Here is an 18127-nt window from a genome sequence, read left to right as displayed (position 1 = left end):
CTGGGCTGTCTCCTGGTCCTGGATCCAGCCCGTTCTCGCAGGGTTGAAGCCCTCAAACACTCTGCCACGTGGTCTCCCCCGATACCAGTCTCTGCTGGGCTCCTGGTGTGGGCTGGGTGCGTTTGACCTGATTTCCAGCTTGCACCCTACTGGTACTGCCCTCACTGGGTGCTCCCCAGGCAAGGAAACAACAGCTGTGCTGCAACATCCCCCTCCTTCCAGCCAGACAGGGGCTGCATTCCCAACGCAAATCTTTCTAGCAATAAAAACGGTAAGATTCCCTGCCACACATAATCCAGGCTAAAATGCCCGGTGCCTCCCGAGACCAGCACCCCGGAGAGGTGGTGGAGGACCCCATCAGCCACGGCAGAGCCACGGGAGAAGCTGTCCTGTGCCAGGGAGAGCCCAAAACCTGCCTGTCTGTCCAGGCGTTTCCGATGGCTCTGGGGAAGGTGCCCAGATCCTACGGTGATGGGCACCACTGAAACCTTCACTGGAGGCCACAGGCAGGAGGGGGCAGACACCACAGTGCCGGCTCGGGGGGTAGGACCTGTGCCCAGAGCACAGGAACAGAGCGGGGGGACAGTGTCTGAAAACCTGTCTTGTCTTGTCTTGCTTTTTTTTTTTTTTTTTTTTTTTTTAGTACAAGGTAAAACCTTTATTACAACTTTTCATTCATAGGTATACAACATCTGAAAGACAGATATGGGGGAAAAAAAAAAGTAATATTGTTATAAAATGTCACATTTATTGCTACATTACTGTTATATACAGGACAGTTCTCAAAATCTACTTTAAAAAAGTTAGGATTATTTAAAAATTCCAAATAATCCAGCCAGCTGTTTTGACACTTGTATAAAATTATTTAAAAAAATGAAAACAATTCTTATCTTGAGGCACTCAGAAACACAATTTTATCCCCCAATTGTGATTCATTTCAAAGAACAACGCATTTTCCCACCCCCAAATACTTTATTTTTTTTTTTTTTTTTTGCTGGGTTAGGCATATATATATATATATTTACTATATATATAGTTCAAAACTATAATGTGTATCTGATTTAAGAACAAGGATTTCAGCCACTTAAGTACATCTGGATTTACAGGTAGGCAGCATAAACATCAAAAGCAAGGACCATTTTTTAAAGGCCAAAAACCAAACCCAAAACCAACCCAAAACTTTCTACGGGGTTAAAAATAAACAACTTCCGCAGGCATCTGCCATCTGCTTTCCCACCCCCCCCACCCCCCCCCCCCCATCCTACAAAAATATATAGAAAGAGCAACCCAGTAACGCTTCGTTTCCCCGCTGAGCTGGAGCCCTCCATAGCAAACGGGTCATTTCCCGCAGAGCGAGGGGGCCCAGCGGGTGGTTGGGGTCAGCCCTGCTCCGCTTCACCAGGGGCCTCTTTCTGCCCTGCCGGCAGATGAACCAGCGCTGGCAGGAGGGCGCACGGCTTCCCGCCGCTCCTTCCCTCCCCGCCAGGCCCCGTGTTGCCGGGTTTGCTCCAAAGCTGGTGGGGTTTCAAGGGATTTGGGAAGACATAGCACCGGGAAAGGGGGGGGGAACCGCCGTGTCCCCAGGTTGCTGCTGTGAGAGGGGCCGCGCGGAGCTCCGCGGCTCCCGTGGGCACGGGGCTGCTCTTTGGCGAAAGGCCTGGGTAGCCAGGACACCCCGTTTTGAAGTGCAAACCGCTCTGCTCTCCCGTCCTGGTGCCCGCAGCTGCACTGTACCAAGGTGTAAGAGGGCACGAGTTTTTATTCCCTCTCCTTCCAGTGCGGTGGGTGTTTGGCTGGAGCAGGGTGGGTATTGCAAAACGTGAGGAGCAAGAGGCGTGCGCAAGCAGAGGAACAGAAATACCGGTGTGGAGACCCACGGCAGGGCTGCGTCTTGCCCCTGAGGGGGGGGTGCAAGATGGACACAGAAGGTTTGGCAGAAAGGACGCCTGCGGCCCGCAGCACCCTCCTAACCACCTCTACGCTCGGGAGTCCCGCAGCAAAGGCACTGCACCTGCCGGCTCTGCAGAAGGGGCGAATTGCCCTGAAGATCCAAACTCTGCGCGGAGCACCGGGTCCCCCCCCCCACCAGCCCCGAGGGCAGCGGGGCAGGGAGAGGCGGCTGTGCCGCAGCACCGACCTGCAGCATCCACCTCCCAAATCCCCCCGCCTCCGCCCCAGCAGCCGGTGGCACGGTTCTGCCCCAACTGCAAAGAAACCCACGGTGGCTGCGCACGAGGGGAAACAGCTCAGAGGCGCTGGCTGGAGAGACTGGGGAGCGCAGGAGGAGGGGAACACACCTTCAGGCTTGAGGTGGTTGAAGGAAGACGAGCCAGGCCTGAGGCTCAGGCATTAGCAGAGCGGTCCGTAGAGCTGGGCAGCAACGAGGTGGGACACGGCTTCTCCATTCAGAGGGACTGGGCGAGGCGAAGGGTGCTCGCGGTGAGCTGCCAAGCATCGAGCAGAAGGCACAGGAGGGTGAAGGGTGCGTGGGGGAGCCCAAGGACCAGGCCTTGCCCACTCCAATTCAGTGCTCAGCTCCCGCAGCATGAGTTGGAAGGGGTGTTCCTGTGGTGTCACCCCTCATCTACACCCCCCCCCCCCCCGCCACCTCCAGCTCCAGGTCTTGAAATGCTTTCGGAGCTGCTAGAAATGAAGCTGGACCCTGAGAGCAGCAGGGAGCGGGAACTCAGCAGCCATGGACAAGAGCACAGAGAATGGGCTGGGGTGGGATCTGGAGAGCCCCGGGGGGAGGGGAGCGGGGGTTGCATAGGATTTAACAGGGCAAAGACCTCGTGCAAGCTTGTGGTACAGAAAACAGGTCTTGCTATTGCTGGTGTCGAGCAGGAACGGGGGAATCCAGTGGCCACGGCTTGCTCCAGGCTAGCCAGCACTGCACCTCGGGGGCTGATGGCTCGTCCTGGCCCAACTCCAGTACTGGCTTTGCTTCACCATTCTCAGCTCCCGTCTAAAATCCCAGGCCAACGCCTTGCTGCGACTGGAGCTGGTCAAATCACCAGCACAGCACACAGCAGGAGGACCACGGCTCCACTGGCACTGGAGTTGGCAGCCTCCCCATGGGAGAAAAGCTCAGGGATGCGGGGGAGCGGGGGTTTCAAAAGCCTCCTGTTTCTCAAGGCCCCCCCACCCGCCGAGGGGGAGGATGCACTGGGTTGCCCAGGGCCCAAAGGCTCTGCTGGCTTCAGCGGGTGCACGCGTGAGACACAAAGGACCTCTGAGAGCGGCTTCTGCACTGAACCTGAAATTGCAGACTCCTGGGGAAATCCCAGCCTGATTCTGTCCTTCCTGTTCAATCGCTACTGGGCAGCGAGTGCAAAAGCTCTAGGAAACGGGCTCATCACCGACGCGTGGGCTAGGGGCAAAAGCCGCTCGCTGAAGTCACAGCTGGGGAGGTTTCACATCACACTCCTGCATTTCTCTGCCGGAGAGGGCAAAAACCCCCACCTGCAAAGCATCCAGACCCCTGGCCCTGGAGCGATGGCATCCAAGGGGCAGCAAGGTGACCCCAGTGCGTGGGGCGGGCACGGACCTGCTCCCCAACACTCAGATACAGGATCTTGGGGTGCCCAGATAACGCGACAGCCCTGATTCCTGCAAACCGTCTGCCCAGGCAGCGCTGCGCCCCTTGCTCCCAGGCTGGGGCTCGGGGCAGACAGGAGGGGCACGCACTGGGATCCAGATGCCCCAGGTCCTGTCCCTCCTGCCACCACACCTCCGTAGCTGTAAAAGCAGGGGAGCAGAGAGCCCGAGGAGATGCTGGCAAAGAGCTGGAGCTGAACTCAAGCCAGGCAGTTGCTCGGCTGTGAGTAGATCTGACTGGCGGGTCACAGGCAGGAGAGCGACTGCCAAACCAGGGGTTAGCTGGAATTTTGCTCCCCGGGGGGTGCACTGGCAGCGGCTGCGGGGTTGTGAGCTGGAGCAGGCAGACTGCCACCACCTCCCGTCGCTGCTGAGCACCGTCGGTACGAGACCATAAAGGTGCAGTCTCTGGGAGGCTGCAGCTGTTTTGCTCTGGGGCGAAAGCAGGTGAAGAGGGAGAAAGAACAAAAATCTGCAATTTTTACTGTTAATAAACTGGATTCCAGACACTCCCAAGCACCTGGCTCATGCACAGCACTCAGGCAGGAGGTGCAGGGAGGCAGGGGGCTGCTTGGGGGGGGGTGGGGGAAGAGGAGGTGCCTAGAGCCGGGGACCCCAGGACCCCAGCCCAGCCGCACAAGAAGCGTCCCCTGGGACCCCAGTTCTGCTGTTCGACCGGGATGCAGCTCAGCTGCTGTGGCCCGGGAAGAGAGCAACTAGAAAATGCACACAGGGGGAGGCAGCCTCTCCCCTGATCCCCCATCTGCTGAAGGAAGCTACATGGGGGCTCTGTGGCCCCCATCGACGAGGGGCACGCAGCCCAGGAGAACCCATACATGCAAGGCTGAGAGAGGAAGCAGAAAACTGAATGTCACCCATCTGTGACACCTCTCTTTGCAGGACCACTGGCGCAAGGGACATACAGCCAGGCAGAGAAGCAAGTCTGGGGAGAAAAGTGATCTGTAAGATCGTACAGCTGAATGCCAGCAGAGCTGTGGGCTGGGGAGAGCGCAAGCACTGGCCTTCTCTTACCACGACACCTAAAGACAAGAGTTTCATTGCAACAACCTGTATTTCAGGGCTGGCCTGGTGGTATTTTGGGGACAGCAGCTGACAGTGCTTGTTTTCAGAAAAGCCACTCTCCCTGGCAGGTTACAGGCACCACATTCACACTGAGCCAAACACACTGGCAAGCCAAAGTAATTTTTCCTTGCTGCGCTCCACAAGGCACCTGGAGAGCAGAGATGCCACTGGGGCAGCATCCCAGCACACAAAGCACCCTGCGCCGTCGAGGCAGCTCCCTGGCCCAGCACTGCCAGCCCCTGACACTGCGCTGTTCCGCTGGAGGAACCAAGATCTCCAATCCCTGGCACCGGGGGTTGATGCTCAAGGACCTTCATCCAAGCCTTGCCAAGGAAGTGAGCTGATTTTGCTGTCAAGAAAACAGCATCTACACCAGCAAAATGCAGACGAAAAGCCCCATCTGTGTGGCAGGGCCTGGTGGTTTGGGGATGATGGGAAGGGCTCTGTCTCCTCAGGAGTTCCCCCTGGCCTGCAGAGTGTCAGCCAGGACTTGGAGGGGATGAAGCAGTTCAGCAAAATTTTCAACAAATCATAAATATTCTCAAATTTCCAACTTAGTTGACTTTCTGGATTTTTCTTCACCACAATCTCTTTTCTTTAAATCCAGTTATACGTGACTGCCACCTCAAATTCTTGTTGCAAAATAAAAATGCCGGGGAAGCACTTTTTAGGGTTTTTTTGTAGTGTTTCAAGCTTGCCATTGCTGGGACATTACTCCATCCCTCCCTGGTCCTGGGGCACTGAGCCAGCAGAAAACCCTGAGCAGCAGCAAGCGCCCTGTTTGCCCCAGCAGCGTGCTGCTGACGGGGCAGAAACGCTCACGGGATGAAGCAGCCTCTTACAGGCTGCACAAAGTGGCCGATGAGTCCCCAGAGCCCTACCCCAGAGCAGGAATCGGGGTTGTCTGAGCATCCGGACCCAGCTGGCGGGCAACGGAGGGGCACTGCCCCCCCTCCCTGTGTGTTTTAGCATCCCCAAACTGAACTTGCTCCAGCGCAACCCAACCCATCAGGATGCTTTAGCAAGACATGGCTTTTGCTGCAAGGGAGCTGCGCGGCTGTCACACGCGGAGGAAAACCTCATCCGTCTCACGCGGCCCAGGGCTTAGGCAGGCAGAAGGACCCAAGGGAGGGAGGAGTGTCATAACCTGATGAGCTCATTAGCCTGGCACATCTGTTGACACGGGCGAGAAGAACGTGTGTTCCTGGGCTGCAGGGACCACAGCCACTGACCCTCCCTGGGGACTGAGCTGGAGGCTGCTGTGGTCTCAGGTCTCACCGCACAGAAGCGCTGGTGGGAGCAGCAGGCTGTGGGCAGGGAAAGCCCGGAGCACCCGAAAGCCTCAGAGCTCCAGTCGGACCTTGCAGAGTCCCAGGGCAGTGCCGGTGCCAAGGGCAGCAGGGACAGATGTCCCATACTGCTCCGGCACTTGTAAAGTGGCTCCTCCTGGAGATGCTACAGGGGCTGAGCCCACGGTACCCGGGCGTCGGTGGCAGATGAGCAATGTCCCGAGCATTTCCAGCAGGCTTTGCTGGAGCACGAAGCAGAACTACAAGCACAGAGGAGCACCAGGAGGTATGCCAAAGCCCGCAGCTACTAGGAAGTGCCACAGGACCTAAATCCTGCTCACCACTCCTTCCCTTTCCCTGTGCCAAAGCAATACAGCTTCCCCAGGAGCACAGGCCAAGGAAGCAGAGGGGAGAGATGGACCCTGTCCCCACGCGTCCCCCAGGCCCGCACCAGTGCCCCATGAACCACCCGACTGGGCTCTGCCAGGCGGATCTGGGCAGCAGTCGGCCCCAGTCCAAGATAATTACAGACACTGCTGAGATGGGATTTAACATCCCCCCAGCGAGCTGACCACGTCTGCCGGCAGAGCTGGGAAGAACCGGGCACAAAACGTTTCAGAAGGAGAAGCAGAGGGAAGAAACAAGAATAAATTCCTGGTGGATGCTTTTCCATTGGCAACTCCGGAACGGCTGCCGCGGCTCGGCACCACTGAGCACCTCTGCTTGCTCCTGCACCTCCGGGGCAGGCTGCCACGCAGCAGGGCTGCCGGGGATCTTCCTCCCGCTGAGCACGCCGGAGCGGTCTGGAGCGACACTGGGAAGCTCTCGGAGCGAAGGGATCGCTGGCCCAGCTTGGCTGCTGGAGTGTCTCGCGCAGGATGGGCGCTGGCTGCTGCCCTCCTCTCCAGCACGGAGAGAGGAGCCCATGGGCTTGCGAGCGTGGCCACTGCATCCCCACGGCAAGCCGGGCGGCATGCCACGCTGAGTTTGCTACCCAGGATGCTCTGGAGACAGTGGGCGAAGGTGGGTGTCAAACCACCCCCTCCTCAAGCCTGCGGCGCTTTTGTGCTTCCAGCCGTGGTGGCTCCAGCGCGGGGGAGAAGCTGCGCGGGGACGGGGATCCTGCCGCCAGTCGCAGCCTGCTGAGGGCTGGAGCGAGCGCACGTGCCAGGCAGCCGCTGCCCTCCCTGCCACCCTGGGCTCTGCCGCCAGCGTCCGCCGGTCCGTCTGCTGCAAGGCCGCCGGGCACGGTGTCCTGCTGCTGCCTTTGCTCCGCCTGCCTCCGCCTCTTCCCCGTCCTCCAGCTTTGTTCGGTTCCTCTTTGTTCGGCGCTGCCCCTGGAAGCGCCTCCGAGAGCAGGCGCTCGCTCAGACGTGTGGGCAAGAGGCACTTTCCTCCGCCCCGGCCTTTCCTCTTGCATCCGTGTTCCTTCTTTGCTTACCTTGAAAGCGCCCCAGTCCCTCGGGTCTCTTCCACCCCCCAGGGCCTGCTCTCATCACGACGCTCTGGGACAGCCGTGGGGCACCGCTGCCTCCGGGACTCTCCGGGAGTAAAGCAAATCTTGCAGAGACCCTCGATGGACCTCGGCCGCCTCCCAGGAGGAGCGGGAGCAGCGCTGCAACTTGCTTTGCTGTTTTAACTTCCTTTTCCCAAATCAGAAGCGGCCAAAGCAAAGAGATGGTGAATTCAGCACATGAGTTTGTTTGTTTTTTTATAATGGAAGGTACAAGCCAGGCGAGGAAGAACATCCCCTCGCTGTGGCTACATTCGCTTTTAGTGGCTTTTAGAGCCGAATCTGAGAATTCCTCTCTTTATATCCAGTCTCTCTTAATACAATTTTAATATTCTGGTTGATCCTAAAGATGCAACGTTAACTATAGAAACAGCAGCAGAAAAGCATGGGGTACAAGACATTTTTTTATACAAAAAAAAATTCTTTTCGTTGCTTACAAAACATATGCAAAAGAAGCTAAAAAAACCAAAAGGCATTGCTATTTGTTCTACATAAAAAATCTCATAACTAATGTTCTTTTTTTTTAAAAAAGAAATATCAAGCTTAGGCACAATTTTGCTGCTGGCTGCTTGTGAACAAGCCAAGAGAACACGCCACCCCCTCCTAACTGAGTGATATGTATTGACTGTTCTGCACTTTATACTTAAGGCAATTTTTTTGTTTTCATTTTGTTTTTGACAAAGTGTTTTTTCCACCCCTTACGTCATGCCAGGATCCGTCCATGTGTGTCAGTATTAGCAGTACTAAAGTTTATGGTTCGAGAAGGTTGCAGGTCACACTGAGGGTTTTCTTCCTACAGATCTCTGTATCCAGAGGAACAAAAAGATCTACAAATAAAAAAACCAAAAGTCTGAAGTGAGAGAAACCCAAATGAGAATAAAATTCTGCTCCTCCTGTAGCGGGGGCCGGAGGCCCCCCTGCTGCAGCCTCGTCTCTGCAGGAGAAGTCAGCCCCGAGGGCTCGACGTGGCTGCAGCAGAGCCGAGACGTGAGCTCACTCTTCTGCCCAGACACCAGCTTGCCTTTTTTTTCAGTTTGTTTCTTTTTTTTTTTTTTTCCCCCTCAGGGCAGCCCCAGGCACCCACCGGCGCAGGGGATGTCGGGGGACCACGGCCCTTCCACGCGCTCCGGGGTGCGACTGCAGGGCCCCCCCCGACCTCCCTGCGCCGCTCGGGCCAAACAGGCTCAGCTACTCCCGGCCCAGCACGGGGTTCCCTTAAAAACAGGGACAGCCCAGCAGAGCCTGAGCCTGCCACGGCCTCGCAGGGGGAATTTCACCTTCTGCATCTCCCTGGGCATTTCTGGGACCCGCCCGTGCCCTCCCATAGGGTCAGCGGGCAAAACTGTTGCTGGTTGCCAGAGCTGGGAGGTGCAGAGCAGGCTGGGCTCGCTCAGGGTGGTGAGAACACTGAAACCCTCCGGCCCCGCTGTGGGGCTGCACCTCTCCTGCGGGCAGAGGCTTTGGGTGTCCACGGGCAAGCCAGCAACATGCACGTGCAAGTCATTTACTGAAGGTAAATTAAGAAGGACACTGGCTGGTGCCGAAGGAGTGGGGCTGAGCAGCCAAAGCAGAGCAGCACGTGTCTGCAGTGGGTTGGACCCGCCGCGGGGTCCATGCCGGGGTGGGGGATGATACCTTTACATGTGTCCAACAGGGTTGTGACCATCTCCTAGACCAGGATGTGAAGCTGAAAGTGTCATCTGGGGATCTCCTACTACTCCGGACACTTTCTCCTCTTCCCGACGCTTCAAGCAGGCTGCTTTAGGGTTCAGATTGCGCTCTAGGCCAAAAACAGCAAGGGAGGGAGGGAAGCAACCTCAGTTTGGGCAACGGCATCGTGCACAGCAGCAGCATCCAAAAGAGAGAGTGAGGACAGAGTCCCAGGACAGACACACGGGACCGTGCGAGGAAACAACTTCAATGCAAGTGGCTGCAATAACTTGGCTGGACCCCTGCTAGAGCAAAACCCCATGCCCGGCTGAAACACCATGCCAATTTAAACACGTGCTTGCTTACAGAAACCCTCCAGTGCCTCAGCCAGCTCTCAGAGGTGAGGACTGAGTTTTCCAAAGCTGCTTAATGGGATCCAGGCGCCAAATTCCCATTAAACGTAAAGGGAGAGGGACGGAGCGGCCTCCAATCCACCCCGGGGCCGGGGCTTTGGAAAGCTCAGCCTGCGGCGCGGTGCAGCCCAGGGGGCCGCCGGCGATGCAAACACCCAACCTCGCACCGAAAGCAGGACTCACGACGGAGATGCACGCACACACAGAGACGTGGGGGGGAGAGAAAGGCCCCGAAATGCACCTGCCAGCTGTTACCATACCTCGTACTTGCTGCTCCAGGCCCAGAATGACCTGCACCGCTTGCTGTAGGATGATCAGTTTGGTCTGTGCTTTGTCCGTTTTTAAGTGCATCTGACACATGCGTCCCAGTTCTTTAAAGGCCTCGTTAATGTCCCGCACACGCACCCTTTCCCTGGCGTTATTGGCCATTCTCCTCTCCCGGTCCCTCAGATCTTTGTCTTCCAGTGACAAGGCCTCGTCTGTACTGCTGGGTTCATAGCACCACAGGGATTAGTCAGGGGGGTGGTACCAAGGGGGGGGGCTATACGTTGCCGTGCTGGTAGTGCTTCTGGTGTCCGCTGGAAATGGCTCAAACAGCCTCACTTTGCCAAGCCAATTCGTCTCGGGCGCTTCCTGGAGCAGCCCGGGGTAACTGGGGCTGCGCGTCGCCTCTGCGACCCACGCGAAGGTGCTGCCAGCACGGGGCTGGAGGGTGCTGCCGGGGGCGAGGGCAGGCAGTGGATGCAGTATCGACACCGACACCTTCTCTCCCCCCTGCAAACTTCTGCCTTCCTGTTCGTTTTTGGCTGAAGACTAAAAGTTCGAGGGGGTCTCGGCCAAAAACCTTGGGTTCGTCCCCCAGGGAAAGACTTTTTGGCAGAAAGCAAATCTCCCTTTGTAAGATTGCCTTCAAAAATCCCACCTGCAGCAAAATCCTCCGAGTGAAGGTGCTTCAGGCGGCCGTGCTGCAGCAGGGCCGGGCAGCCTGGCCCTTAGGGGTGGGGGGGCAGCACCAGGGGCAGGAGCCAAGTGCCCCGGCTGCTGCCAAGGGCCAGTCTCGGATGCAGACACTGAATCCAGGTCTTTCAATACAGCCCAAAAGGGGTGATTTTCTTTTCCAGGCACGGTCAAGGAGCTTTGGGAGAGCATCCACCGCTAGCAGCATTCCAGGGGTGCCCGAAACAGGGAGGGACACGGGGGAAGGCAGAGTCGTGCTGGCAGCATCTTAGACAGTGGCCTCGCCCGCAGCCCATCCCCTCCAACCCCCCAATTTACTGTACAGACGACCTTCTCCCCCAGAGCAAAAATTCTTGCCGGAAAGACACCTATCTGAGGAGGGTCCCTGGGTGAGACCTGCCACTGGGACAGACTGTGGCCTTCGGCTCCAGGGGAGCCATGTGGGGATAATAAGCCTTCACCGAAGAGGGGCCGCAGGGTCAGAGCCTTCCTGGGTGTGCTGGGGGGGTCTGGAGAGCCTGCAGACAGCGCCCAACCGCGTTGAGGGGGAGCAAGGGCTCCCCAGGCGAGTGTTTGCCTGTGTGGGACAGAGGGTTGCCCACCGTCCCTTGCCTGCACCCTCTCCTTGCTGCCTCGTCCCTGCCCACGTCCCCCCCTCGCCGCCCCTGTGCCCCAGCCGGCACTGCCACCTTCTCCCCAGCTCGCCCGGGACGGCCGCGGGGAGCGGAGCCACCAGCCGCCCCGGCGCCCCAGCCCAGGGTCCTGGCTGGTGGGTCACCCCCCGTCCCCCCCCAGCAGGGACACAGCTCCAGCAGCACCTCGCAGGCAGGCGGCAGCCGGGCGGGATGGAGCCGGTTCCCCGCCACCGGCGAGTGCTGCTGGCGGCCGCGCAGCCAGGCAGGGTCCTCCGGGCTGTAAGGACGGGCTGTGCCTTGGCCACCTCGTGCCCCGCTCAGAGGGGGCACTGACCTGCCTGCCTGGCCCCCCCCCTGCAACACCCCCCAGGCTTCCACCTTTCTCTTCCTGCCCCGGTAGCTGCTGACAGCAGCAGGAGGATCCCGGCAGTCCCGGCTGGGCACCCGGGGACCCGACGGCCCCACTCCCACGGCAGCGCAGGAGGAGGGGACGCGGGGGGGGGGGGGGGGGGCGGCTTCTCTTCTGCAAAGCAGCCCGAAGGCCAAACGCAGCAGGGAAGGGACACCCTGGCTGCCTGCGCTAACGCCTGCTGACAGCAGCCCACGGGGCTCGGCTCGCCTCCCCGGCTGCATCCAAGAAGGGTTTAAAAAGGGACAAGCGTGGGAGACCAAAGTGAACACGGTGCCAACTCTGTCTACCCCCTGCCCCCCGCCGCCCCTCGGCTCCTGCCTCGATCCGCAAGCAGCAAGTACAAGGTAGAGAGTGGGACCACCGAGAGGTCACGGCTGGGGACTGTCTGTAGGAGATCGGAAAGAACAGAACCAAAAAATAAAAACTCAAAATAAAAAATAAAAAGGAAGGGGAAATTAAAAAGAGACAGGAAAAAATATACATGTTATGAAAGGCAAAAAATTACAAACTGAAGAGAGGCACAAAGGACTCCAACATCAATGCAACAGCAGAGGCCAGCAGAGAGGAGCACAGCCAGGCACAAACCACCGATGTGTGTTACAACAGCCTCTGCAGAGAGAAAGGGGGTTAACCTGCCACGGCACCCTGCGCAGCGGGGCCGGCGAGCGGGAGCATGCACTGCGGGATGCGGGAGCAAAGCGGCAGAGTCCTCCGGAGCTGGGGGGGGGGGGGGGGGGGGGGGGGGGGGCCAAGCCCTCCGCCTCCCCTCCCACCGGGACGCGGCGCCTGGCGCGGGCACGGGCGGCCGAGGCGGGCGCGCACGCTCGTGGGAAGGGAGCGAAGGTGCCCGGCGAGGCAGAGCCCCCCCCCGCGCGCCCGCCCGCGCCCCCAGGCCCTGCTGGGGATGCGCAGCGCTCCCAGCTTGCGTCGGAGACCAGTTTGTACAGGCAGCGAGGGCTGCTCGACCCCGGGCTCAGCGTCTCCAGCCCACTGCCCCTTGCACGGCTCCAGGGATCCCCAGGGATCTGCCGGGTGGGGACAGGAGCGCGGAGCCCCGCGCCGGGTGGGCAGGGAGGGCAGGGCATCGCTCAGCGCTGCTGCGGCCACGGGCTCTGTGCTGGGAGCAGCCCTCGGAGAGACGACAGAGCTGGGAGATTTGCTGTCTTTTCGGTTTTGGTTGGTTTTTTGGTTTTTGTTTTGTTTTGTTTTGTTTTTTTTAACATTTTGCTGGCGAAGCAGCTGAGCAAAACACCTGGCTGCGGGAAAGCGAGGACAGCGCAGGTGCCCCCTTAGGGACCGGCATGCAGCACACGCAGCGGCAGTGGAGAACAAAAGAGAGAACAGCAGGGATGCAAAAAAGGGGGGGGGGGGGCGGAACTAAAAAAAAACAAAAACAAAAAAATGACATCCACAGCCTTGGGAACCCAAGGCCACAGGGGAGAGAGACAGTGCGAGGCACCACAGCACATGTCACAGGAGACAGACAGACAGACAGCCCCGTGCCGATCAGATACGTAAAATATCACCACTCCGGGACCCTCACTGACCTCTAACTTGTTGCTCCAGGTTCAGTATGACTGATACGGCCTGGTGTAGGATTAGCAGTTTGGTCTGCGGTTTTTCGCTGTTTAGGTGGAGTTGGCACATGCGTCCGAGCTCTTTAAAGGCCTCGTTGATGTCACGGACCCGCAGGCGCTCACGGGCATTATTGGCGACCCTCCTTTCTCTCTCTCTCTCGGCTTTTTGCTCTGGGGGAAGAAGATCGTCCTCCTCATCCTCATCTTGACTAATGGTTTAAAATAAGAACGAGACAGGGACATTCCTCGCGTGCACTCTCAGCACTGGTCAACTCACAGAAAAGAAACACACGTCGAGGCACCGAGACGCCAAGCCCCGTGCGTGGCCCCGCCGGGACGTGCCGGCCCGGTGCCCCGCGCTCGGACACGGGGACACACAGTGGCTTTGGAGAGAAGCAATTAAGGCTCTTCTTCTGCCTTTTGGGGTTTTGTTTGGTTGGTTTGGTTTTTAAACAACAAAGAAAGAAACCACAACAATGCGATTAAGGCCTGAGCTTGTTGCTGGGCAGTTGCAGGCTGGCCTGGAGAAGGTGTGAGGGCCAACACTGGTGTCCCAAGCTGGTGTTTTGGGAAGACGCAGCCCTCTGCCTCCAGGGCAGGAGCGGGGCTGGCGCTGCCTCTCCGGGCAGAATCACCCCGGTGAGGTCACCGAGCCGCCGGTGAGGTTGCAGACAAGCCCGCACGTTGGAAGGGCTCTACCCGATCCGCTGCCACACGTCTGGCTGGCTGTGACAGAGGATACAGGAGCCCCAGGCAGACAGCGGAGACAACCCCGGGCAGGGAGGAGGTCAAACCCTCCCCCCTGGCCCAGGGGAGCTGAGCGCTCGGTCCTTTCCACGCCCAGCCACAAGCAACGCCCTGAGCGACCACGCAGGCGGGGGCAGCTCGTGGGGGCGAGGCGCAAGCCCCCTCTGCTTTACGAGCAGGAGGAAGCCCTGTGGCCACGGGGACGGGAGCCAGCAGGACAGGGTGGCAAGGACCCTTCTCCAAAGCTGGCCGGCCGCGGGGGAGCCGCGGGAGCCCCGGCTGCGCGAGGACACACGAGGCTCCTGCGCCGGGCAGGGGCTGGCGGCTCCGCGCCGCGGGGCGACCGCCGGCCTCACCGGGCCCAGCCCGGCGCCCGGGTCGCCGCGGCCGTACCCCAGCCCAAACACCCCCAGCCTGGTAACAGAGTAAGTGAAGGGAGAGACCTGTTCAAAGAGCACCTTGTTCTGTTCCGGGAGGGTTTCAGCTCCTTCTTCTCCTCTTCCGAGTTATCTGCCACTGACGTGTTCTCCTCATCCTCCTTCTCTTCCCTCTTTATTTCGCTGGTTCCTGAGGAGACGCTGCTTCGCCCCAGCCCCCCTGACAAGCCTGCCGAGGAAGCAGAGCCACACACGGAGGTTGGCGGGGCCGGACCCACACGGAGGGCTGGGGGGTCCCAGGCCCTGCTCCTGCTGTGCTCCATCGCCAGCATGCGGCATCCCAGTCTCATCCTGCATTGCTGGTCCACGGCAAGAGGAGCTGGAGAGATGTTGGCCCTGCCCTGCCACCGCTCCCCGTTGTTCTCCCCACACCTCCCAGGCCCTCCGGAATCAGAGCCCGACCTCCCCCAGCAGCGCAGGGCCCCGGGGCTTCCGTGAACCCGCAGCTGGCTGGGAGGACACGAACATGTAGGTCAAACCTCTGGAAAAGGCTCAGGGTAGAAACTGTCCTGCAGATGCTGCAAGGAAGCACCAGCCTTGCAACAGCACCCACCTCCCCCCCCCCCGGCTGCTGCTGCACAGGGGCTGGACCTAACGGGGTGACCCAAATCACCCCCGCGGCCAGCGAGCCTCAAGCGTGCACGCCTGCAGAGCTGCCTTACCGCTGTACGTGTCTTGCTGCCTGCTGAGGTCAGGGAGCGAGCTGGGCTGTGACGGAAGGGTGACATGGTTGTGGAGCATGCTGGGGTTGCTGGACAACCCATCTTCGGGGTGACCTCCCCCCACCTACAGCAGAAGAAGCAGAGCAAGCCTTGAAGGGAGGGGGAGGTGTCACGGCCAGTGGGCACGGGCACAGTCACCCCGAGCGCAGCCGCGGGGCTCCGCAGACCCGGCTGAGGCGCAGCCGCGTCCCCTCCTCGCACGGTCCCACCACCCAGAGCACGGGGCATGCAGGAGGGAAGAGCCAACCTGCTCCAGCACCAGCTCTCCTCTGGGGACCGCGGCAGGGGCACTGCAGAAAGCAGCTCCGTGCCCTGCACGTCAGCTGGACGAAGCAGAAAGCCCCCAGCAGTGCTGTCCCCCGCCTCGCCGTGAAAAAGCCTCTCTCTGCCTGGTTGCAAGGCTGGCACCCTGGAGAGGACACCCTGCCTGGGCTGCACATGTCCTGTCTCCATCGAGCGTCAACGTTTCTGCCACTTCCCCAGTGCCACCAGAGCGAGGGACATCCCAGCAACGTGAACCTCGCTCCGAAGGGCCTGGGCGCAAAGGGTGAAGGGCAGGCAGCCTTTCTGAGCCTGCACTGCACCGGCCGGGGACCAGCAGGACGAAGCCAGCCCTGCTGCAAACGCTCTCGTTTCTGCAGCTGGCAGCAGTTTGCAAGAGGACACATGATTCACCGCTCAGTAGCAGGGCCTGGGGAGCTCGAGAGGGAAGCACGCCTGGTTCTCTAGAGACTGGAGACATGTTCCTGTTCACTGCAGCAAGCAACGAGCTCTGCCAAAAACATGCTCCTGTGGTCACCAGCCTCTGGACAAGGGGGGGAACCTGGTGACCCAGCACGGGACCCCAGCATCCCTGTGCTCAGAGCACCCGGGATTCCCTGGGTCACGTTCCCTGGAGCCCGAACGAGCCATCACACACGAGAGCTCCTCGGGTGCACGGAGGGACGCGGTGCCTGCCCGAATGGTTCAGAGCAGAGAAGTCCTGGCAACACCCGGCTCCCTATATCTGTGGTGCTGCCCTGCACCCGATCCTTCTCTTCCTTCTCCCTGCACCCCCTGCGGACAGCCTGAAGCTGTTTTGAGGGATTTCCATCCACGCTGCGGGGAAAGAAGCAGAGCTTCTAACACCTCTGCGTGCCCCAAGAAGGGACAGGAGTGAACTGCACGTGGGGCTTGTGCCCGAGAGCCACCGCTGTGCTGAGAGAGGATTCAAACCCCCCCGCAGGAATACGGCAAGCCGCCGCGCTGCTGTGCACGTCACCCAACCAAAGGTGTCCACAGCCGACCCAGGCTGGACCACGCCGAGCGATCCTCACCCCAAAGGCAACGTCCCTCCGGACGCCAGGGGACCCCGCCGTGCGGGTCCCCAGCATGTCCCCACCCGCTGCCAACGGTGCTTCCACGCTTACCAGACTCGGGTGCCTGTTCCCCAGGGACATGACCGAGGTGGGGAAGGCCTGGCCCAGGCTGCCCACGGCGGCACTGTGGGCTGGCGCCGAGCCCAGGAGCCCGTGCATGTCCCCGTGGCTGCTCGGCATGGCGGCTGTCTGGCCCACGGCGTGATTCCTCAGCACGTGGATGGCTTCGTCCAACCTGTCTTCCATTTTGTTTTGCTTAAAGGACAGGACAGAGAAATAGGTCTGCGTTAACGCCTGCAAAGCCAGCAGCTCACCGCAGCCCTCTACACTAAGGAATGGCTGGCAGCAATCACGCACTCAGCTACAGCACAGCAGGTATGGGGAACCTCCAACCCAGTCGGTTCTGTCCCCTAAAGGCACGAGGGGTCACACAGGTGGAACTGCTCAGGACGGGGAGGCAGAAACCAGCCCAAAACCTCCGGGCCAGACCCACCGGGATGTGCGTGGGCCGTGAGGAGGGGGAGAGGGCAAGGCTCCGGGCTCAGGGCAGTGCCCAGCTCTGCTCAGCTGCTTCCAACCAAACGTCCATCTATCGACTAACCATCTTCCTTCAGGCAACAGATGTTGAGGGGAGAGGACTTTTTATCCAAAAAGTCCTTCACTGCCAGGCGCCCAAGGGATGGAAGAGAAAAGGAGAAGGCAGATCTTTCGGCGACACTTACTAAAGTGTGGAGGCTCCCTTCGTAGCTGGGAGATAAGGCACCCTGTCCGCTCGCTCGCGACCACTGGGATGTGCCTGCGAACAAATGGGGAGAGCTTGGGACCAGGCAGGGCTGCCGCTAGATGGGGCTGGAAGCTGGGCCACGGCACTGTGCACGGGCCACCACGGCACTGCACGGGCCACCACGGCACTGCAGGGGTCACCATGGCACTGCACGGGCCACCACGGCACCGCACAGGTCACCACAGGACTGCACGGGCCACCACGGCACCATGCACCATGCACAGGCCACCACGGGACCGCATGGGCCACCACGGGACTGCACGGGCCACCACAGCACTGCACGGGCCACCATGGCACTGCACGGGCCACCATGGCACCGCACAGGCCACCACAGCACCGCACGGGCCACCATGGCACTGTGCACGGGCCACCATGGCACTGTGCACGGGCCACCATGGTACCGCATGGGCCACCATGGCACTGCACGGGCCACCATGGCACCGCATGGGCCACCATGGCACTGCACGGGCCACCACAGCACCGCACGGGTCACCACAGGACCACATGGGCCACCACGGCACCGCACGGGCCACCACGGCACCGCACGGGTCACCACAGGACCACACGGGCCACCACGGCACCGCACGCCCACCTCTGCTTTGCCTCAGCAGGAAACGGAGCTCAGGCCTTCAGACCTCGAGCAGTTTTTAAATTCACAGGATTCCAGTGAGCAGGCAGCCAGCTCACGCCGCACTCATTCTGACCCAGGGGGAGCAGCAGGCTGGTGGGTGCATGTCGCTCCGCACCCCCGGCGCTGAGGAGCCTCAGCACCAGCTCTGCTGGGCAGAAACAAGACCTTTCCCACCACAGAGGAGCAGAGCCAGGCTTTCACCAGGCGCTGAAAATGGTTTGTAACTAGCTGGCTGCTTCCCAGTTCCCACCGCGCTCCTCCCCCAGGAGTCAAAACCAGGGACAAACTCCCCCAGCCTGACCGGGTGCTCAGGGACAGGGTC

At 60.0% G+C, this 18127-nt stretch overlaps 1 protein-coding gene across 22 annotated transcripts in view; it reads right to left on the bottom strand.

Annotated features, from left to right (window-relative positions):
• Positions 1-726: 726 nt before the first annotated feature.
• The window catches only part of TCF3 (transcription factor 3), an 81105-nt gene continuing 63704 nt past the window's right edge, over positions 727-18127 (bottom strand). For 3 of the 22 annotated variants that reach the window (XM_042794120.1, XM_042794122.1, XM_042794123.1), the window contains exons 14-20: positions 17113-17186; positions 16442-16645; positions 14973-15096; positions 14317-14482; positions 13097-13335; positions 9118-9262; positions 727-8309 (exon numbers count right to left, since the gene is read on the bottom strand). In XM_042794120.1, coding sequence (XP_042650054.1) covers positions 9120-9262; positions 13097-13335; positions 14317-14482; positions 14973-15096; positions 16442-16645; positions 17113-17186 — 950 coding nt within the window. In that variant the 3' untranslated portion in view covers positions 727-8309; positions 9118-9119. Of the gene's footprint in view, positions 8310-9117; positions 9263-9805; positions 10033-13096; positions 13336-14316; positions 14483-14972; positions 15097-16441; positions 16646-17112; positions 17187-18127 lie in introns of those variants that run through there. The other 19 variants (XM_042794140.1, XM_042794128.1, XM_042794132.1 and 16 more) reach the window with 14 other exon arrangements.

This window comes from Tyto alba, unplaced genomic scaffold, assembly GCF_018691265.1.
Source record: "Tyto alba isolate M040663 unplaced genomic scaffold, T.alba_DEE_v4.0 Super-Scaffold_20000042, whole genome shotgun sequence".
Taxonomy (NCBI): domain Eukaryota; kingdom Metazoa; phylum Chordata; class Aves; order Strigiformes; family Tytonidae; genus Tyto; species Tyto alba.
This window is presented reverse-complemented; position numbering and strand designations above follow the sequence as displayed.